The sequence below is a fragment of the Sparus aurata genome, chromosome 14 (genome assembly GCF_900880675.1).
Source record: "Sparus aurata chromosome 14, fSpaAur1.1, whole genome shotgun sequence".
NCBI lineage: Eukaryota > Metazoa > Chordata > Actinopteri > Spariformes > Sparidae > Sparus > Sparus aurata.
Genome location: NC_044200.1, coordinates 2,168,631 through 2,192,460, shown reverse-complemented (window position 1 = coordinate 2,192,460; position 23,830 = coordinate 2,168,631). Strand labels below are relative to the sequence as shown.

General features: G+C 39.4%; 1 protein-coding gene across 2 annotated transcripts in view; it reads right to left on the bottom strand.

Moving 5' to 3' along the window:
- Positions 1-23,830, bottom strand: part of arhgef39 (Rho guanine nucleotide exchange factor (GEF) 39) — a 100,010-nt gene that overhangs the window by 42,343 nt on the left and 33,837 nt on the right. For both annotated transcript variants that reach the window (XM_030439213.1, XM_030439212.1), the window contains exons 4-6: positions 18,691-18,811; positions 15,274-15,392; positions 2,634-2,704 (exon numbers count right to left, since the gene is read on the bottom strand). In XM_030439213.1, the coding sequence (XP_030295073.1) occupies positions 2,634-2,704; positions 15,274-15,392; positions 18,691-18,811 (311 nt within the window). The remainder of the gene's footprint in view (positions 1-2,633; positions 2,705-15,273; positions 15,393-18,690; positions 18,812-23,830) is intronic.

The following is a 23,830-nucleotide window of genomic DNA, read 5'->3' as shown; positions in this document are numbered from 1 at the left end:
ACCTGGCTTCTTGAGGATGGGGGTAACTGAAGCTGTTTTGAAGGTGGACAGTACAATGCCAGATTCTAGGGATGAGTTGATAATTTCCATTATGAGGGGGCATAGGGCAGGCAGTGAAGACTTCACCAGAGTTGTTGGCATGGGGTCCAGAGAGCAGGTGGAGGCTTTTGCCTGGGAGACCAACTTAGCAACAGAAATAGAGTCCACAGGAGAGAAGGAGGAGAGAGAGCACTGGGGCAGGCGAACAGTGGGAGGATCAGCTATCTGTGTCAGAGGTGTATGTGGTAGGGAGGTGGCAAATGCCAGGAGTTGCTGGTGAATGGTAGCCACCTTTTCCTGGAAGAAGTCCAGCAACTTGAAACAGAGGTCAGGGGCACCAGAAAGCTGGGGGACATCGAGAGGGCTAAGGAGCCGGTTAATGGTGGAGAATAACATTCTGGGGTTATTTTGCTGGTCTCCAATGAGAGTGGTGCAGTAGTTTGTTTTAGCCTTGGAGAGAGCTTCTTTATAAGACGAAGAAGAGAAAGAGAGAGACAAGGGTGGAGCAGGACAGGTGTTGTGCAATTAAAAGACCAGAGGTTGACAGAGAATTGAAGGGAAAAGCAAGGTCAGCAGATTACAGTAGTTTGTGAGGAAACACAAAAATTAGGTGAGCAGGAAGGGGGCTGTGTAGATCTTCTGTGTTGTGCTGGGAGCAAGTCAACAAATTGTTATATTGTGTCAGTGGACTAACTCTATTGGTCCATATATATCTGCATTCAAAGCATTCTTTTGAAAACTACCTTCCTTACTTTTTGTACAAAGCTTTAAAATCTTTGCCCCAGAACAAATAGGCAAATCATCAAAATAGACACAAGCATCCAATTACTGTGTCCCAGACATAATAATTGCTGTAAACATTTAGAACTACATCATTAACACATCTAAAATAACAACAAAGAGATGTATTCTAATTTCAAGCTCAACTTTACTGCTTTTGTTCTGAACACTGAAACTTGGCGGGTAAACTTGATCCTCAGGGCAACTTGACTACACTATAATAATCATGGTCTAATTGGCTCGCTTAACTTCACAACAATTACAATGTAAACCAAACAAGGCATCCATGTAGACTTTTTCCTTTTGTTGCACATGTTTGTAATATTTTCCATTGCCTGCTTTAGAAAAACAACAACTCCTAATTACAGTATTCTTGAGCTGAGTTCTGGCCGAGGCATTAATAATACATCTAGCCCATTAGACATTCTGAAGACATCTTCCACTTCTTACAGCTCTTTATTCTATTTATTCACAGTTTAGATAGTGTTTGACTACAGGAAGACAACTGTTAACTTTTACAGTTAAATCTCTGACAGAGTTGGAGAGTTGCTTGTAGAAAGGTCAGATTTGGTTATGGTTACGACAGTGGAGATAGGCATTAAGAGTGTGATATTAAAGCAGGCTGATGAAAACTTGTGAAGCGCAGCAATTACGACAATTAAATCCAGCCTGAATGAACTGCAAGGGAAAGGAGTAGGGTGGAAAAGGAGGAGGAAAAGCAGCACAAGAGAAAACAACAACAACAAACCCTCTTGTGATTCTATCCGCTTGTTTGGTTAATCAGAACAATGTGATTTGTCTGGAATTTCTTTTTTAAATAATTCCCTTTACAATACAACTAGACTGACTATAGAAAGCATTTCCACACACACACACACACACACACACACACACACACACACACAGCCACAGCCCCCACTAAGAAGCAGCAGAGTTTAAAAAAGGATCTCTAATGAGAAGAGGAAAAGGCGATCGTGGAGCACATTTAGATATGTACCTTCATCTTAGAGTAAGGGGCTGTTTTAATTTGTAAGCAAAGGCAGCTCACCAGCAATGAGATTTTAATTGATACACATAAATAATTCCTTGTGTACATTCACGCTGGAGTCAGATTCGCTGTTTATTTGACGATTGAAATTAGTCATTATCAGGATTTGTGTTGATGTTGAAGATTTTATTTATTAATATAGCTCTCGCTTAATATCCTCTGATCTGCTCCCAATTAATTATGTCAAAATCCACATCAAACTCAAACTCACACACATATTGAGCATTGCCTCACTTTCATTTCTCTGCTAGGCAAGCGCTGCTGTGACTACAATAACAAATGAGGAATGAACGGGATAGAGCCCTTTCCTTTGTTCCTCAATTGAAGATAATGAGGGCTGTCTTTCATTATGACACAGTCTGACTGGTGCGATGAAAGTCTTTCCAGCTTGTTTTTTTGTTTGTTTATTTTCCCGCTGTTGGCAGACTGGCCTTACATTCTATATTTGTATATTTTTTGTTTCACTCTCTTGTGCTACAAACTCCTTGTCACAGGTAGGAAGAGTACTGCTGTGAGTGAGCCAAAGATCTGTCTGACTAGTAAAGCAGAGCACATCATCACAAGCTTATCATTTCAATCCAAACAATCCTGACAGACTGGAAGAGGAAGAAGTGACAAAATCAACTTCAGCTTCACATGGATGCAAATTAGATTGTGTAGTTTGAGACACATTGCTCCATAGTAAAAGCACTCAGGTTTAATTTGTGGCTGTTTTCTCTGAAATGCAGCAAAATGTGGCACCAACAGGATTCAAAAAGACACTTACTTGAAATTTGCTGAAACTCTGGGTTGTCTGTACTTGTGTTGGCAGCCAGGTCCTGCAGGAAATGTTTATACCTGTGAGAAAACAGAGAATTAACAAGATCACTGTGTGCTCACTGTTTGTCCTTTCTCCAATGAAATTTCCAAAGTGTAAACTGGGGAACAACAAACTACTAGCCCAACAGCTAACAGAGCCACAGCCACTGTTGAACAGTACATTCAAAATGCCCCCCAGAGCAATCAAAAAGGTCAGAAAATCGACATACAGTCTCATTCAAAGGGTAACTCCACCAATTTTCCACATTAAAGTGTGTTTACAGGTCTTGGGGAGTACTATGACATGTGACAAGGAATCAATTGAAACATGTCTAACTTAAGTGTCCACTGGCTGAACTGTCCACAACAATGGGCAGCCCAGTTTGATTTAAAACAGCTGGTTAAACTGACTTAAAGTGTTTTTTTTACCCCACTACAGCATGCTACACTGTACCTTTGAGATGACTGTATCAATGATCCACCCACATCTAATTCGCTATACTTCAGGCTGCATCAAGCAGTCATGTGTTTGTGAATTTTCTTTTATTAATTTGGGGACAGTGGCATGGCTGGCTAACTAGCTTGTCTTGACGTTTAACATGCTGTAAATTCTATTTAATTTTTGCTGGTCGTACCCAATGTTTGGACTGACAGCAGCAGGTTTTGAGACCATCATAGCCCATGGCATCTTTCGTCTATCCATCCTGACCAGCTCGACAACCCCAGGGAAAAGGAGAGTTGGAATAAGAGCCATGCTAATCCATCTTTGGTTTGAGGCTGCTCCTGGCTAACGCGAATCACATTAAAAGAAATTGACAAAATGGGACTCGGGCTGGCCAACAATGTGAAATCAGAGACTGTAGTGTCTACAGAGACCTGTCTCCACAATATCTCGGCTGAAGCTGTTGCACTCAAGGGATGGACCTGTGGACTACAGTGGGACGAAGCGACGTGGACTAACATTGATGCTTGGTGCCGACACACAGTCAAAGTTGATGGACAGTGTCTTCCAGATGTTGAACTTTTGACATAAAGATGCCGATCACATTGTCATCACCATCCTGTTGTGACTGTTTACACTCACCCTGACAGATTTAAAAGTGTATGTGTTGATGTTTGTACATTATTAACTGTATAATTTTTCTGTATTTTTGTAGCATGAAGGTGTTTACAAACTTTCCATTTTGTCAACCCTGTGTTGTATAATGACAAATAAATTACCTTGTACCTTGATCAGGCCTCCATGTCATCGATTAATTCCTGATAATGGAGACCACGTCAGGATTATGTCTTCCATACATTTCAGGTCATATCACCCACCTCTAGCGTTAAAATGGTTTAACCACAATCTGACACAAACATTGCACACAGTGCATCTGCAACAGCAGTCAACCCCAGCAATACACACTGTTCTATAAAATTCCTTTAAGTTTACATCAGTAAGTCTATTGTGCCTTCTCTATATAAAAAAGCAGCATGAGCTGTCTGGGTGTTACCTAGTGGCCCGGCAGTTGCTTTCACTATAAATAGATCTTTTAACTTCATTTTGTGAAAGTTAAGTGAAAACTAAACATTCAATCAGGTAGATTAGGAGATTTTTAAAAAGCAAAGTCTTAATCCATTTGTTATGAAACTCAGTCACTTAATGTCCCAATTTCAGTTTCCATCTAAAGTAACTGTTGTGAAAAGCATCAGCTTCCTCAGAAATCTGTATCCTTTTTACTAGGATGATGTGACCTTGAAGTGGATCGACAATTGAGATTGATTTCCACTGTGTCTGTCTGCCTTTGTAGCCCTCTCTTTGTGCAGTCTGGGCTTGTTTTAGAGACATAGTGGTGCCACTGAAAAAGGTCATAAGTGATGCTAGAAGACTGTACACTTCCATGTGGTGGCATGAGTAGGATGAGATGTGGCAGTGGGGACGGCAGTGTAGTGTTTATATGTACTGTGTGTTGATTACAGCACAATAGTGTGCACTCATCATTTGGGTAAAAATAAAAGGTGAAAAACAAGTTTGTTAATTTCCAAGTATTAATACATTGACACACGTATATAGTTACAGTACGTTTATACAGATTTGATCAAATTCAGTTCTTCAAATAACTGCTTGAACGTTTACATCTTCCTATCAACCGTGAGATCTAGAACAAATATATGGGCAAGCTACAGCTTCAAATTGCTACAAATAGCTTTGTTTCCAATTGATGTTTTATTGTTATAATGGAAACTTGGCTTCACTGGCAACACCAGCATTGGCTGGATTACAAGCAGATGAGAGGTTATATTTGTAGGGAATCACCATCCTACCTTGCCGAGACATCCTCATCCCTGTCCTAACAAAAGTCAGCAATCGTCATAACAACTACATACCAATCAAACTCACATCAGTAATCATGACATGTTTTGAGAGACTGGCCTCAAAGCACATCAAAGCTGGCTTTCCTCCCACCTTGAACCACATCAGTACACAACTGGATCAGTGCAGACATTTGGATACCACTATTGTAGAAATTTTAGTCAGCAAACTGTGTGCCACTGACCATCCACTTTCCACCTGTGAATAGAAAAAATACTTTTTGACAAATTGTTAAATTTGGCCACCACCTCTCCGACACCCCAACGTCCAGTCCCGGCTCTCCATAAGGGTGTGTGAGGAATCCATTGTGGATTTTTCATCACCAGTTTTACTGTTCTGAGTTGTGCCAAGCTGAAAAACACAACAAACTCTCTCTGGAGTAGGGCCAAGCCACGTTCACCCTGGCTGTAAGTGACATAGTGACATTTTACAACGGCCGTCAAACCCCAACAAGCAAATGTGTGTGCTGCACTACTTTGGATTAACAGAAGCTCAATAGAACAGTAGGGTAACACAATGGTAGGTCTATGGGTGGAGGAGGAGGAAGGGGTGGGGGGGATCATTCTTGTAGTCGATTACACATTGGAAATAAAATGGAGGTCAAACAAGGTCTAATTATGCCTCCTTCAATTAAGAGACACTTAAAAAGAGAAATAATTTTACTATTTTCTTTCGTGTCTCATCCTGTAATAACAAATACATTACAGGCATTATTAGCGATGGATGCCCTCGTTCGTAGAAGAAAATTTAATTAAAGCAACTGTGTAACAAAAAGGGAACACTCTAATGAGCATTATTACGGCACATCTCAAATAATGTAAACGGGACTCTCTTGTTTAACTGACCTGTCCCACCCATTAGCAGCAAAGCAAAGCAAAGATAATGAGACAACAATGTAATTTGAACCATATTTATCTCAGTTCAGATATTCTAATGAAGAATTCAGCTATAGAAAGTGTACACTGCTGAAATTATCTGCCTGCCACTACTGCAACAGGGGCTGGTAATTCCTTTATAGTATGCAGATGATATGTAGACTTTTTTCCCTCTCTCTCTAGCTGACACATCAGGTCATTTGGGCATTTGCACACATGTCAGTAAAGAAAAAAGACATGGTGTAATTATTTTGCTTTGCATACATGCATTTAGGATTCAAATTTGTAATTAAGAGACAAGAGGCACTGACAAGCTCCTGTACAGCACCCACAGCATGGGCTTGAGAGTAATTACTCATTAAATTGCTTTAAAGAAAAGGAATGCACATTGCAAGTGCAGGCAACTGTCCAAATTATGAGTAAATAAAATGTAATATTAACGGATCGCGCAGACCATCTTATCTTTCTCTAAAATAGTGACTAATGGGGTTTTTTTTCAAATAGGAAGGGACTTTAATGTCATGTCAATTTTTTTACTGTGTGTATTTGCATGCCTAAACTTGAAGGTGAATGCACCGGAGAATGAGATTCAAATAATAAAAAATTAACTATCATTCTTCAGAATCACTTTAAGAGTTTGCTTTCTTAGTCAGCAGTATGTTTCATTAAGTCGCACAAAGAACACATCTCTTGTTTAGGACTTTTTCATCCACGATTCTGTTATCATAACAGCAGGTGAGCCAGGTGCATGCTTGTTGTTAAATATATAACCTCACAGAATCAACATGCACCAAATGACACTGCAACAACGCAGTGCACAATCATTGCGTTTATTGGAGGGATGTAATACCAGAGAGCATTACTCTCTCTGCAGAGCATGTGTGTTTGACAGTAGATGGGAGGGGAAGAGCAAGGGCAGATTGTCCACCAGTTAATCTAGTACAGATGGTGTTGTTCTCTTGGATGGATACAACAGTTAATAAATAGACAGTATAAAATGCTCAAATGGTTTGCTAAATATAAATTACTTTAGCGGCCGTTAATATTCCTGAGTGGTTTGCCCAAGTGAAGTTTATGTGCAAGAAACACTGGCCACTCCTTCTCTGCGGTTGCATTTCAGACATTTTGATATCTAGATACAGTCTATGATCCACTACTGAAACCACACAGATACAAATATAAAGCTATAAATATAAAGATACAGTAGACTGCAATGACAATCTGATTTCAGTTCATAACAATGATCGGACTTGTGTCCAAAATGTAGAGAATAAAACAGTAACTGGGGTGGTATCGTAAACACAGTTTTCAGTTTCACCCAATATATGCATATGTAAGTATATTTGGAACTCCACAGATTAATTTGTTTCGTATGTGATTTAAATTAAACATGTACTGAAACCTAAAACATTACATACATGGTTAAACCCTTCCTCCAATCAGTTCCTGTAACTGGAAACTATCCAGGTTGACAAAAGCCCACCTCCCCTTTCTTCTTACTTTTTCTCTTTTCTATAAAGCCATGTTTCCATTAAACAGAAGGCTACTGTTCAGTTCAGTTATGTTGGTTACACAATTGTTTGTGTTTCCATTGTCAAATGTTGTGGATGGTACCAAAAGAACCATTCTGTAACATGTCCTGTTTGTCTGACCACCTTTCCATTGAGGTAACTACCTGATCCGATACTAAAAGTTTTAGTTTAAACACTGTAGATCACTGATTGGTCAGTCTGACCAGCCAGACATCTCATCCTCTGCACTCTGAAGTAGTATTTCACTTCCTGTTTTTATCAGCAGTCTTCTGTCTTGCTGCCTGAAGTCTTCTCACAAGCAAAGCTAGTTTCCTTGTTGTATAAACAACTGCACGTGATAGATGAGGGAATAGACCTGCTCTGAAGCAGGGCCAAGTCACAACCGCTTTTGTTTTGCAGTTATTGAAAAAGGAAACATTTTTGTAACTGAATCAGCAGAGCCACTTTTTTACCAGGGATTCTTCGACAGATCTGCAGGGATCGAGACAAACGTGTCATCGGTTTAAGACACACCTTAAAGCCGGTAGCCCAGGTGTGGGGGAAATGCAAATCCCTGCTTTGCCAGGCTGCCACATCTAGTCAAACAGAGTAGAGCAAGGCCAGCAGTTGAATGGAAAGAGCAGCACAGGTGGTATGCTCAAAGCAGGTGCACTGAACTGTTTATTTCCAGCTGCAAAGCAAAGACTGCATCATTCAAACTTTGGAACCATGATTCCTCTTAGCTTGACTCATCCACATCTAACAAATTGCCAGCTTATAAAGCAGCACAACAAAGCACACCAAGGAACCCTCTTGTTTCATGGACTGGTGATGTTGAATGGACATAGCATTACAGTGTACACAGTTAAATGCTGTCAATGTACTGATTTCACTATCCAAACTTTACTGTTACGATATCATATAGGGAAGTTGTCTATAGGGCTGTCAAATTCAATGAATTGCCCTGCACATATTTAGGCCGGCTCATCTCTTATCACCTTCACTCTCTCTCCTCCTGCCCCCTGATTTTGCCAGCAAGCCACAGGACAAAACACCACAGCTGTAGCAAGGTGGCATAATTAACAAGTCAGTGTTTTCTGCTAAATGACTGCTGGTGTTTCCATACAGGGGAAACAGAGCAAGTGAGGCGGAGGCTATGTGATTTTCTAAAGTGTACTATAATCCTGGTCAAAAGTTTGATCTGATCTTGGGACACTGTTGTGATTGTGTAAATTGGGACAGCAGCAGAGAGATAATCCTCCTGTATTCCATGTCTACTACTGTGTCCAGTCTCTTCAGTTTAGCCATGCTAGGAGGCAGATTCTGCAGATTACCTTGCCTGAATTGGCTGGCTCTCCATTTTCATCTGGTTAAAAGTTAAAATGTCTCAAAACTGGCAAAGTTACATTTGTTTTGCAAACAGAGCAGCTGCCACAGATACCACCACATGATGTGTGTAGCGTCACATGCAGTTCTGGTGATTGCTTGCCCTCCCCTGTGGTTGACCAATCAATATTGCAGTATTATATTTTTGCAATTATTGCGAAAGCCTTATCATCCTGCACAGGTCATGTATATATACACTTTAAATTGGCCTTATACCGACACACAGAGAGAGGAAAATCAAAGAAACATACACACATTCTTTCTGGGTTTTAGGTTGTCTTTTAAATAAATGCATTTGATTATGTCGGAGGATGCGACTTTGCCAAGAATAGATCTCAGATCCACTTTTGTAACTTTCGGTTCAGATTCAGATAAACCATGTAAGATCGGGCGTCTTTCAAAATTTGTGTTAATTTTTCAGGGACTAAATCTATAAAACATAATTTGATGTGTCTAATTTGATGTGGATCCAAATACAAAGTTTTATTTGACATTGGATTAGGCCTGATTGAATTAAAGAGGACTGCTGGACGCTGGCACAAGTATGCATTCTACTCAGTGCCACGCTTAATATGAATGCATTGTCTCTACATTCAAGAGGGATAATAAACTAATGATTCACAATAAAACAGTATCTCACACCATAACTGAGACACTGTTAAACAGGAAGCCTCACTTCAAACTTGGCAATGAACTGCAGTGTCAAATTGAAAGGTAATATAACACACATTATTGACTGAAATACAGTTCAGCACCTGCAGACCATGGAGAGGAGCCACTTATGAAAGGCTCCATCTTCAACTTCACAAGTAATTAATCAAAATTCTGACCTTGTGTTGGAAAACCTCACTGTGTTCATCTTTTGAAGATTATGGAACTACCAGAGCACATAGTCAATTTAATATCACACTTTGGCAATTGAAAGACAAAATCAGGCATTGAGTGGCACTGAAGCCCATACAGTGCACAGTTAGACTTATATCAGTACATAACAAGTATGACAGACCATGAGACCTCTAGAGTTCTACGGCCTTTACATGAAGATGTTCTACAGTGAGCCATTCAGGGGGGCCATTCCCTTGTTATACTAAATGGTGCTCAGCTTACAGCAGATACTGTATATCCAAAGGCCTCCAATTGCTGCCATCTTTATAAGAACTGCATCTCTATTATTGACATAAACACAGGCAATACAGACAGAGAGGGCTGCTATTTACTGCCACAATCAACCCGAGACCCCATCACTGTCATAATGGTGATCTCAGTGGGGAGGACACTGATGACTGCTCCAGCCGGCTCTAGTGAATGCCACTTAATAAAGGCAATGATTTTATTCCTCCCCTAGCAGCAACATAAGTATCCACACTCCAGGCCCTACTCGCCATCCATCATCCTTGAGTGGTGATAAGTGACAACAATTTCCTGCTATTCCCAGCCATGGAGCTGGAGCAAGGTAAGGTGCCAGCAATTGTCTAGATGATTATCTAGGTGTCCCACTTAAAAACATCATACAATTAGACACATCCCTCGAGTCTCTGGAGTTTCACTAAGAATGACAGACAAATCAATGATGATAATGGGAAGTGCAGAAAAGGCGAAGTGAGAGAGGGCTATGCTGGAGAGAATGAGGGTTACTGATTATCTGACAGCTAAGTACAGTCGTCAGCCCACTGTAAATGAGAGACAGACGGTGCATTCATTTCCCCTGTTGGTTACATACAAAGTAAACAGGCTATATGCAATATATGGGCAGAAAAGAAAACCATTTCATTTTACTCCAAGGCGCATCTGAAATGTTTTTCAGCTCTACATTTTATTATGGTGTAATTTTTAGCCTCTGCCTCTGCATCTGCATCTAGGGGCTACGCCATGGCAGATAAGGTGTGTAAACGCACAGGTTGCATAGCTGATGTGTGTCTCCTCAAAAGTATAACTATGTATCAGGGCAACCACAGACAGATTGCAAGAAATGTGATTGGTCAGCTTAGGCTCTTGCTCTCTTAAAAGTTTGAGATTCTAGCAGAGACTGAAGAAAAGATTTTACAGGTAGGAAAAAGCTTTATCTATCTATCTATCCATCCATCTATCCATCCATCCATCCATCCATCCATCCGGTACTGTGATAGAATGCCACATTGCAAATACAGTGGGAAGCTCCTCATCTAATGTTCACAGTCAATCTCAGTGGCTGTTTAACAAGAGCATAGCATGACAGCAATCAGCACGAAGTGTAGGCCGCGGTAAAATAACGAGCGGGGTCAGCGATGCTGAGCCGATTGTGTCTACGACGCCAACGTCATGTGGCCTTCAGATTAGCTCAAGCATGCGTAGAGAGCTCATGAATGGGTTTCCATGATTGAGCAGCTGCATCCGCCATACATCAGCAAGTGCAATGCAAAGCGTAGAGAGTGGTGTAAGCACATTGCCAGGGACGAGAGCAGTGGAGACGCGAGAGCGGAAGAGAAGCGGCTTCTCCAGGGTAGATAGGATGAGAGAGATAGAAGAGAAGAGAGAGAGAGAAGAGATATAGAGAGAGAGAGACACAGAGAGAGAGAGATGAACATGAGAGAGGGAAGAGAGGAGAGAGAGGAGAGAGAGAGAGAGAGAGAGAGAGAGAGAGAGAGAAGAGAGAGAGAGAGACACAGAGAGAGAGACAGAGAGAGAGACACAGAGAGAGAGACACAGAGAGAGAGAGACAGAGAGAGAGAGACAAGAGAGAGAGAGAGACAGAGAGGACACAGAGAGAGAGAGAGACAGAGAGAGAGACACAGAGAGAGACACAGAGAGACACAGAGAGAGAGGACACAGAGAGAGACACCTAGAGAGAACAGAGAGAGACACATAGAGAGAGACAACATAGAAAGACAGGATAGAAATAGAGACACAGGAGAGATACACATATATATACAACATATTATATTACACATTATATATATACATTATATTACATATATATATTACACATATATATATACACATATCATACACTATATCTATATATCTATGTATATATATATATCTATATATATTATCTTATATATGTTATATATATTATATATTGTATTATAGTATATTATATATATATATGTATATATATATATATATATATATATATATATATATATATATATATATATATATATATATATATATATATATATATATATATATATACACACACACACACATATATACAAATTCATCTCGCAAGTTCCCATGGATCACGTCTGGCCCTCCTGCTTGACTCCTATGATCATTCCCATCATAGTCATTATTATTATTATACTTTCAGTATTATTAATATTAATATCGAAATATTTATAGCTGTTTTAATTCTTGTGGCCTCTGTACATCTTCATGACTTTTTTTTTCTTGGCCAAGGTTGAAATCAGTGGACATACTCCATGACCTTCATATAGAGAGTTCCTTGCTTTAGCAGTAAAGGATATAAACTGCATCAGATGCCTAGACCACATCAAAATCCTCTTTGGTATTACATCCCTCTTGCTAATGCACTAATTATGATATGAGCTCTCCTATTTAATGGTCTAGACTTGGCATTAGGGCTGCCCAATAAATAGAATTTTCATCGTCATTGTGATATGAACATGTGCGATAAACACATCGCAAAAGACTGCTTGACAAGCGATGTATAGAAAAATCATTTTGTCTACATGCGCCATGCCTGCACCTTGAGCACGCAAACATTTAGCCTATCAGATGGAGCCCTGGATACAAGGGCCAATCAGATGAAGCCCCAGCTAGCCGTTAGCTACCCTGACAAGATTAATGCATCAGTTTGGTGGTGATTGCCAGGTTATGATGGCTGAAGTAGGAGAGAAAAGCAATGAAAATGTGGTTGACGCAGACCTTGTGGTGAAAGGAAACAGTACTTCTGCTATATGGACTTCTTTTGGATTCAGGAGAGACGACGTGTTACAAACAGAAGTACTGTGTAAAACATGCCAAGCAGTTGTTGCAACTTCTAGAGGAAACACAACCAACCTCCATCAGCACCTGTAATACAACCGCAAAAACCAACACGAACAATTCAAAACTAGCGTTAGCCATCATTAACTGTATAGTTAATAATATGCAAACTTCAATATTTGTTTATTTATCACAATGTACATTGTCATCACAATATTGAACAGTGTTATTGCATATTGCAGATTTTCTTCATATAGTGCAGGCCTACTTGGCATTATGTTTTAATTTAAATAGTTGTTGCTGAATGGTTACAGTCATCAAATGAATATGTATATATGCTGTGTGTGTATAATATATTTGCAAGCAAATTTGGGGTCTTTATAGTATTAAAGTAGTTAAATCAAATCTTCCACATAATTTGTTCCTACATAAAAAGTTGAGTGACATAGATCCTGTTTATCAGCAGTTGAAAAAACAACTTTTTGGGTTATTTTGACTGTAGATTTTACTACAAAGGAAAGTGAAGAAAAGTGAAAGTGTTGATATTCATTGCATTTATGTATGGATTACTCATTATTTGTTCAGTTCATGCATTTCACATGCAATAGGAAAAGAACCAACAGCAGTATCAATTAAGAACAGAATCGAAAATAAAAGTATCAATAACAGCTGTAGTATCAATACATTCCTACCAATACCCATCACTACATGCAAGCATACATTACATTAAATGTGTTCTATCAGTTCCAATGAGGTAAACAGATACTGAATTCGTGAAAAGGCAAGCACCATTTGCTCTGCACTTGCTTGTGGCGATACCCTGTGTTGATATATCATATCGGGAGAGATAAGAGTGGATTAGTGAAGTCCTGTCATTTTTCCAAAGACTGGAAAAACTGCATTCCACTTCCACATTATCTGAGAAGCAAAGGGACACTAACAAAAAAAACAGAATACAATGTTGCAGTAGAAGAAAGAGTGAACATAAATGAGAGATATACAGTCTCAGATGTTAAGGTGAAAGGTCAGCTCATCTCAGAGACATCCCCCCCTTTGTATGATGGATGGATGTGACATTTTGAGTGCTTGACTGTACATCTGGAGAGATGAGAAGATGAAAAGGGCCTAATTAAAATACAAGCAAACAGCTTGATAAATCAACATCATGATATTTGCTGGATTCGGAAGCATGTTTCAGCCAATTTCTCCCTGTTGTTCCACTAATTAACAAGCAAGATCAAGACCGCATGAAATTACAAAACAACCAAGTACAACATTGGTGCTTAACAAAAGTGATTTTGACAGTTTCTGGAGAGTCTTACATGGGCACAACATGAAATAATAATTTTACAATTATATCCATCCAAGAGACTAAAGCAGGATCGGGATTGGGGCCAATACGGGCATTTTTCGACTGATCAGTGATCGGCAATTTTGAACATGGACCCAAGTTCGATTTTTTTTTTTCATGTCAGAGCACAATTTGTGACACAACTCAGACGTGCAGGTAACAATACTCTGGCAAACCTGTGGATAAAATGTCTGCAGTGTGCAAATATTTTAAATTAGAAAGCGAAAATAGTCCAACGGCATCATGTAACATCTGCAATATGCTTGTTTCGCGAGGGGGTAACAAAAGAGCTGCATTTAATACTACACATTTGGTACAATAAAATACTACAGAGAAGGTAACTGAATTCATTGCTCTCGATAACCAGCTCATCTTTGTGGTAGATGGATTAGGATTTTCTTCATCATCTGGAGTTTTTGAATCCCCGGTATGCCCTATCATCTCAGCATTACATTACATTGATTCCACTTTCGAGTTACAATGTGCCGGTATGTGCACTAGTTTTGTGGGTCTCATACAGCAGAGCATGTGAAACAGGCAATCGAGGAGATCCTGAACGCTGTGAAATAGACAAGCAATGGGTCTACGTCATTTTACGTGACATCGTAAGGAATATGAAAAAAGCAATGGATGATATGGAGGTACCAAGCGTGCGCTTCAAAAATCTAAAAATGTACAGTACAGCATATGACCCCTCGATTTAGACCCTTGATTCAGCTAAGGACAAACTCTCCAAAAAAGTCCCTGAACAAGGTAAAAATGGAGGAACACTTACGGACATTGGGTTGAATGACAGAACACATTTTTGAGCAGTTTCTCTATCATTTTGATTTCATTTCAGGAAATGCTTTGATATCCTTTTTTCCAATTCTGAATTTATTTGACTATAGGAAATCAGCTGAGATGGAGGTATGTGGATTGGTGTGTTTTTTCTGAACCATTTCCTCTTTGAATTTACCGAATACTTACTGTTTTGTGATATAAACTGTTACCATGATACAAAATTGCATTAACTGTAAAAAAAGATTTTGCCCATGTTGCCCTACCCTTACATTTGCTACAGCAACATCAAGCACGGGTTAGCCAAGCCTGATGTACCATTATTAAGAATTAGTTAGAGAATCAGTTAATTCAACAATTAACTGATATTAACATTTTAGTTGTGAGTTTTTCATTTAAATAGAAGGCAAAAATCTTACTGATCAATCCGCTGAATCGGAAGTTGAAGCAGGTCCTCAAGCTTATGGTTGTTGAACTGTGGTCGGGCTTCTTGTAGTTTCTTAAAACGTCTGAAGGCCTTGTTTTTCTTAAGCTGGATCTAGATCAACAAAAAAAATATTATAAAATTATTTTCAGGCTACAAAGTCACATTTACAAGACACAACTCCTCACATAATGTTAATTTCATAAAGCAGCCTAATAAGATATATAGACTGGATAATGTTTTCTGTCACCAGAGGTCCGAGACATACCAACATTCTGTAAAGAGAGAGGGCAATCTCAGAGCAAACATAACGACAAAAACATGAATTAAGAGGAGTTATCATATTCTGGAAAAACTGTCAGTTCAGTGTTAATGTCTTCATCCATCTATTCAGAGAGAACAGTTGTCCAAGCTCTAGCTGTCCAAGCAGACATTGAGCATAAAGCTCTGGAAGAATGCTTCCATCTAATCTGTGAGTATACCAAGCAAGTGTGGCCACATCACACCCACTATGTGCCATTCATTCAAATGTACAAGAGGATAGGCTACTCCTTCTTTGATACACTGAATACGAGATATACTCTGGTAGTCAGCCTATGAAAAAAGTGTAGACTAAAATAGGCTTGTGGTACAGGTATAGGACAACAATTCATGCTGTTATGTGCTTAATTTTGCTAACCATTATTTTGGTTATTTTGTTAATAGCAATTCATATTCAAGTGCAAGGATTATTGCTGAAATGCTGGAGATCATTGGAACTATGCCGGAAGACAAATTTGTGGCAGAAGTCTCAGAGTCCCCAGCTTGGGGATTTATGGTAGATGAGACAACTGACAAAACAGTTGGGACTTTTTGTCAGGTTATTAGGGTCCGGGCAGCTAAGCTGCCAGGACACTATTGTATTCCTAGGAATTCTTTCTTTCTTCTTACCTTTCTTCAGAGGAAGTCATACTTCCCAAGGGCGAAAACTCACCAAACTTTACAGAAATGTCTGGCCCCATGCCAGATTTACTTAATTCCAAGGACATGTCAATATTCATCCTGGGGTGGGCACAATAAGCGTTTACCTACAAAATCAACAGTACATGCTACAGTTTTGAAACTTTCACCAAACTGTAGCCCCAATACCGCTGAAACTTTAGTCCACTTAAACTCATACAAATTATGAAGTCCATCACTCAGTTTTTTCAAAACCTGTAAATCTCCTCCCACAATCTTTGCTCAATTGTCACCAAACTTGCTAGAGAGCATCTTCAGACCGTCCTCCACAAAACTTGTTTCTCGGATTTTTGATTTATCAAAAATTAAGCCTACAGTGCATCAAAATGTTTGACTGTAAACAGTACTGTAAACATATACTATCAAATTCTTGCTAAATAAATTTTCAATCTTCCTGAAAACATTGAGAATATTTTGGAGTCATGGTTGATGAAGTTTGGCAAATATCAGAATTTTATCTCAAAAACTGAATTTTTGAGAACATTTTGAATTCTGCTCTCATGGGAACAACTGGAGTCAATGTAAGACTGGCATTTTTAAACATCAGATTTTCTCTTATGAAGCAAAACACTTAGAGTTAAAAACAAATCACCAACATTTCCATTCTGTCAAGATGCAATTTATGTATTATCAGATTTTTGTTCAGGTAACAGAATTTCTGACATTTTGACCATTTTTGAAATCTGCCTTGACAACAGCTGCCCGGACAGTGAGTCCCTGAGTCAACAAAGGAAGCTACACAGCAGGTCTCACTTCCAGCCAATTAGCTCAGTGAGTTAGGAGCTGATTCTTGGTGTCAGGGGTTGTGGGTTCGAGAGGACAAGACAATTGTCCTGATGGTGGCATCACAGCAAGCCTCTAAATTAAATAAAAACAAATAGCTTGGACCGGACCATGGGTGAAAGCTAACCAAATTTTGCACAAAGGTCCAGTCTCATGCCAGATTACCTCAGCTGTAAACCCAAGCTAATAGTCCTGATGGTGGCACTACAGCAAGCATCTAAAGTTCAAAACATTACAAATTCATAACAAATCAACCTGCTAGAACTTCACACTTTCATCAAACTGTAGCCCCAATACTAAATAAACTTTTGTACATTTAAACCTATTAAAAATTATGAAGTCCATCACTGTTTTTTTTTAAACTGTAAATTATATAAAAACCTCCCACAATTTTTGCCTACAGTGCATGAAAATGTTTGACTGTGAACACTACTGTAAACATATACCTGCAAATTGATAAATAAATCTTCAATGTTTATGAAAAAATTGAATTTTTTTAGAGTCATGGTAGATGATGTTTGACAAATATCAGAATTTTACCTAAAAAAATGAATTTTTGAGAACATTTTGAATTCTGCTGTCATGTGAATAATTGCAGTCAATGCAAGCAGCATTTTTAAACATCAGTTATTCACTTATGGAGCACATCAATCATTGTTAAAAAAAAATCACCAACATCTCCATGCTGTCTAGATGCAATATGTGTATTTTCAGATTTTTGTCTTGATAACTGAATTTTTTACAGTGGTTTCAAATCTGCCTGCAAAACAGTGAATGGCTTACTCAATTTGTGAAGCCACTGTTGTATTGCCATTTGCCAATAAGCTCAGAGCGATAGATGACAGTCTCTGGTTCCAGAAGTTGTGAGTTCAAGCCTCAAGTGGTCCAAAATGAACATTGTTGTCAACTGTCTTGTCTTCCTATTCTACTGTTTGTTGCTCAGAATTGCCTAAATTTGCCAAAAAATAGCCCGGACCCGACCCATCGCTGCGCAGCAGCTATAATCTTAATTTGGTATTGATACAATAATCTATATATTTGCATTTGTGGCTGCTGTTTGCAAATTCTTTTGCTGAAAAGCTACCCTCAAAGCCAGCCAGAGAGATGTGTAGTCGGGCCACCATAACTAAATGCCTGCTTCGTTTACCTCGCCTGTGTTTCGTTAACTGGAAAAAAAACAAAATATTATGAAATTACTCAATACGTAATGGTTCATTTTGTGATTATTTCTTTTTGCCATAGGAGTAAAGGTTTTAGCTTATCAGTGGAAACACAGCAGCACACACATAAAATTGTTACCATGACAGTGCTAGCATCTCTGACAGCAGTGGATTGTGTCAGCCATAAAGAATACAATAACCACTTTTGTATTTGTCACTGAGTATTAAGTCCAGTTCAGGGAATGTGTATAGTATCGTGGGTTAAAGTCATGTACGACTGTTTTTGAAACCATGCATTGAAATTAGTAAAACAAACCAAATATGAATGAACAAATAAATGGCAAATTTTCATTTGGATAATTGCAATCGAATGACATGTAAAAAAAAAAAAAAAAAGCAGCTTGTGAAAAGACAATAAGTGGTAAAAGAAAGTCCGACACAGGTGAGATCAGGGAAGACTGTGTTCCTACCCCGAGCACTTTGCTGGCATTGTAGATGTTGTCTGCATACATAATGTAGTGGTGCAGATGTGGACAGAACTGGTCAAAGCCTCGGCCAAAGTAGCCATTCTCCAAATGGACCAGCAGAGATCTGCATAAAAAAAAAAAAGTAAGATACAAATAAATACAAAAAGCACCATATTAGGTGTCATTTCAAAGCTGGCAAATCTTGAAGGTTGACATTTTAATAGTAAACTTACAATATTAGTTGTGTTTTAAAATGGCTATAGGAGATGAGAGTTTAGGTTTAAGTTGGTTTTTTTTTCTCCCAGAGATTGAGATGTGTGATGACCTTGACGGATTCCGCTTGATGTTGTACCAGAAGAACCTAGTATCTAAAAGAGACAGTGCAGTGTGTCTTTGCCTTCTTTTTCTAAAATCAATAATCACCTCCTTCATTGCGTCGACATTGAGTATTTTCTGTGCTCCACTCTGCAAGATTGCTCATTTTCTCTTGATATGAACCCTCAACTTCACAATAGAGTTCTCTTGATGTCTGGGATTGCAGTCATAGGTGTACAGCAAAAATCAGGAGGTGGCAGAGCACACAGCCCTGGAGGGCTCCAGTGTTTGTAAGGAAGTCCAATATCTAATTGTGGACTGCAGTTCTCAGTTACAGAGTGCTCATTTCAGTTTCATTTCGGAGACTGTTTTGAATGCTGAGTTGAAATCAACAAATAGCATTGTGATTAGGGGTGGGTGCTATACCTGCTTTGTCACACAAGGAACATAAATTTTGCAACACCAAAAATACTGTCCTTAGTATTGTAGCATGTTTTCCTGTTTCACGCTGGACCTAACAGTGAAGGAAGTGTAGCCTCTCAAGTGTTATGTCTAAGTCAATTGACAACCACAACACAGTATCAGGAAAGTCTGGGTATCTACAGGAAGATGCACTGTGACGGGAGCTCAGTTACCAGCTGAAACTTCAGTTTACCAGAAACTAGGACTGTAATGATTCACGTATTGAAACGGAAATCGCATCACTCAGATCCACACACCCGTCTCGCGGTGTGAGAAGTCAGAATCGCGAGACAACTTCCAGTCCAGATCCAGCCCTATGAGCTATAAGTAGCCCCTTTTACACAGCGACGCCGCATTAACACCACAGCAGTGGTTCACCAATTCTCCGCCGTTGGTCGTTCACACAGAGCAAAGCACCGTCGGAGTAAAGATGAACCGCTGTGTAATTCACACAGAAAGCTGGCGCTGACGAGGAGTCAGTAGGACAGACGGGAGGACGGACAGGAGGACAGACGCTTCTCCAGGTGCAGCTGCGGTATTTTTTTCCTCGTTGCCAAAGACAATTACAGTTACTACGTTACCTTAGTTTGGTTCTGTAACGTTGCTTTGCGGGACATTTCTCTTTCTTAAAGTGAAACTTCTGCCAAAAAGCAACCGAGGTTTTATTTGTGATTGAATATGAGTCAAACCTTTGTGTAAATGCATAATAACGATGAAAGAGGCACCGCAGGAGCTGGATCTCTGGTGCGCCAGCGTCATGGCAGACAAAAAGTGTTGATCCCCAAGTGCGACCTAACAGGTAGGAGGTCCACCATTACTCTCCTGCCTGTTAGGTCGCACTCGGGGATCGACACTTTTTGTCTGCCATGATGGCGATGCACCGGAGATCCAGCTCCTGCGATGAGTAGTTCAAAAACGTTCTTTTTAGTAAACTTTGTCAATGTTCTCAATGCTCGTGTTCATGTGTAGAAACCCTGGTGATACTACGAGCAAAGTTTCATGTTGTGTCGAGCCTTCTTAGAGTTTTAAAAATAGTGATTTTGATGCTAGCATAAGAGTGCCCCTGCACTCCATTAAAAATTAGCTTGACTGAAAACGAAACTACGGTAAATCTTAAAAGTGCCTCTTTCATTGTAGTTATGCATTTACACGAAGGTTTGACTTATATTCAGTCACAAGTAAAGCCTTGGTTGCTCATCCACACTGGTTCGGTTTGCCAATACTGCGCCTCTGACACTATCAGACAAGTATCATATACAGCAGTTATTGAAATTTTACATAAATAAAATGTTTGATAAAAAAAAAAAAAAAACAAGGTTTGTATCAAACCGTGGGTCAAAAATCGTGATACAAACCGAACGGTGAGTTTGGTGTATCGTTCCAGCCCTACCAGAAACCCTTCACCTTGATGAGGACGGATTCTGCACAGTTTAAATTAAAGTTATGACTTTGAGACTGTGTGCATTTTGAATATATAATTAACATTTACATTTACATTTCATTCGCTTTGAAGAAAGTTATTTTAAAGAGCATTTTTTGTAATTTTTGTATTTAGTAATACGGACCCTGTCAAATTAAAGAGAAATGATCTTTACAAAGGTCTTATGTCATTTCACTGTTTAGGGTGGTTAAAAAGCTTGAATTTTGGAAGGACAGAAGACTTGGTTCATTTAACATCCTGGCTATGAAGATTTGAAATAGTTTTGCTCATAACACTTAAGTACAAGTAGTAAAATAGAGACTATAAGCAGCACATGATATTTCAGTTTTACAAGTAGTAAAATAGAGACTATAAGCAGCACATGATATTTCAGTTTTACAGTCAAACTTTATAACTTGGATGATAGATTACAGTACAAGTTATACAATAACTGTTACAGCATTTTAAAGGGGTATCAAGCATGTAATCTACAGCTTTGACAAAACATTTTAATAAATATGCATTAGTATGGTAATTATGACAATCTGACTTCAAGTGAAAAGATCCATGTTACTGTGAGACATATCCTCACAGTAGACGCAGATACTTTTTTCAACTACATCTACTACTCCGACTATGTCCAATCAGTTGACCAACATGCCATTGTGATCTTATATCATATCTATCCTCTCGACTGAATAGAAAGGAATACTCTCCCTGGAAACATTATGTGTTGCTTCTCTCTGACAACGAATTCCATGATAACATCTCTAAATCTATCTATGCCTTTCCTTACTAATAAAGCCAAATAACTATCTCATCTGTTATTGTGGAAGACATTGAAAGATGTTTTGCATGGCAAATTATTTCTTATACATCTCTGCAAACAGAAAAAAACATCTGCAAAAGTTAACCAACTCTATACTCAAGATTGATGAATGATATGCTACAGAACCTATTCCAGAGCTCTACCAACACAGATTATAAGTGCGCAGTTTGAGAATGTGAGGTTGCTGGACCAGTCGCAGGTGAAATGGCCGCCACGGAGTTGTTCTGTACTGAAATGGAATAAAGTCGTTAAAGTTATATAAACGTAGTGTTTATTGAGACCAACATTGGTAGCAGAGGATGGCTGCTAGTTACAAAGTTCCGACGAAGTTTGACGACACCCAGCCATACGAAAGATGAAAAAATTAGATCAACATCTGGACACGGGTTACAGATCTCGACAAAAGGAAACATGCACTTGCTGTCGCCTTGAGGCTCCAAGGAAGAGCCCGGGAAACAGCCATGGAAATACCCGCATCTGACTTGGACAGTTAAACCGGTATGTATACATTGGTAGCAAAACTGGATAGTGTGTTCCTAAAGGAGGAAAAAGACCGCGCATATGAAGCATATTCCCATTTTGATAACATTACAAGAGCCAGTTCTCTATCAATGCCGGACTATATAATTGATTTTGAGCAGCGATATAACCGGATGAAAAAGTACCATATGACGCAACCCGATGCTGTGTTGGCATTTAAGCTCTTGGACATGGCTTGTCTGGATGTGAAAAACAGGCAACTTGCACTGACCGCGTGCACGGATTTAAAGTTCGCCGACATGAAATCGGCACTCCAGAGGATTTTCGGAGGAAAAACGCCAGGCACGTTACATGGAATACAAGTGAACCAGCAGGACGTGGCGTTCTTTACAGAGCAAAGACCGCAAGGATGAGGAAAACGGTACATGTTACAGACTGGACAACAGAGGCAGCCTTTAGCGGGTACTAATCCACTGGATAAATTCGGTAAGAGATCAAGATGCGCCATCTGTCAGAGCACATTTCATTGGGCTAAAGATTGTCCTCATAAGAAGAGTGAACAACTAAACTAACTGAAGAAGAAAATGTAACATCACACTGTTTACAAAAGCCTCCATGTCTGAGTCAGAAATCTTCCTGGCTGAATTCCTGGGGTCAGCTATTATTGACACTGCTTGTACTCGTACTGTATGTGGGGAGAAATGGCTGGAAAACTATGTGAAAGACCTCAGCTCGGACAAAGTGAACCAGGTGCTGCAAACAGAAATCCCCAGTTGCAGGCCATTTCGATTCGGAGATGGAAACTTTGCATATTCCACCAGAAAAAGTGAAACTACCTGCTAAAATAGGACAGACAAAATGTCGTGTTGAAGCCGAAGTTGTCAAAGTTGATATCCCACCGCTGCTGAGTAAAACATCTTTGAAGAAAGCAGTAACCATTTTGGACATGGAAAACGACCGAGCTGTGATGTTCAGACAACCTGTGCCTCTTGAATTCACTAGCTCTGGCCACTACTGTGTAGAAGGGGTGGTTAATCGGCCCAATTTCCCGATTCGATTCCGATTATTGAAGTCTCGATTCGATTACAAATTGATTTTCGATTATTAAAGATTATCGATTCGATTTTCAATTATTAACGATTATTGATCTTCCATTTAACATCAGTCAGCTGCTGAATGATTTTACTTATCTTTTGAGTAACACCTCACAGCACCTTCAATATTATATAGTGTAACTGTAATATCAAAATTATCATTTTTTACTTTGTTTTAAATGTAGTGTTTCACTGTTGAAAGAAAGTTGCCAAGCTCAGCAGCCGGACTCATGTTAGAAGCATTGTTGGTGACGAGAACCAGGGCGTGTTTCTCTATTCCCCACGCGTCTGCCATTGCTTTGAGAAACTCACACATATTTGCGCTTGTGTGGCTATCATCCATAGCTCTCGTCTGAAGTACGTAGGACATTAGCTTCCATTAACTGCTGACATAATGAGCTGTAACGGTCATGTATGAGACTGTAGCTCTGGATGTCCAGGCATCGCAGGTTATTGCTACCCTGTGAGCAGAGTTGAGGGACACTTGCACGGAAAGGTTTGTCTCCTTGTAAAGATTTGGAATCGATTTAAGTGTGAAAAAGC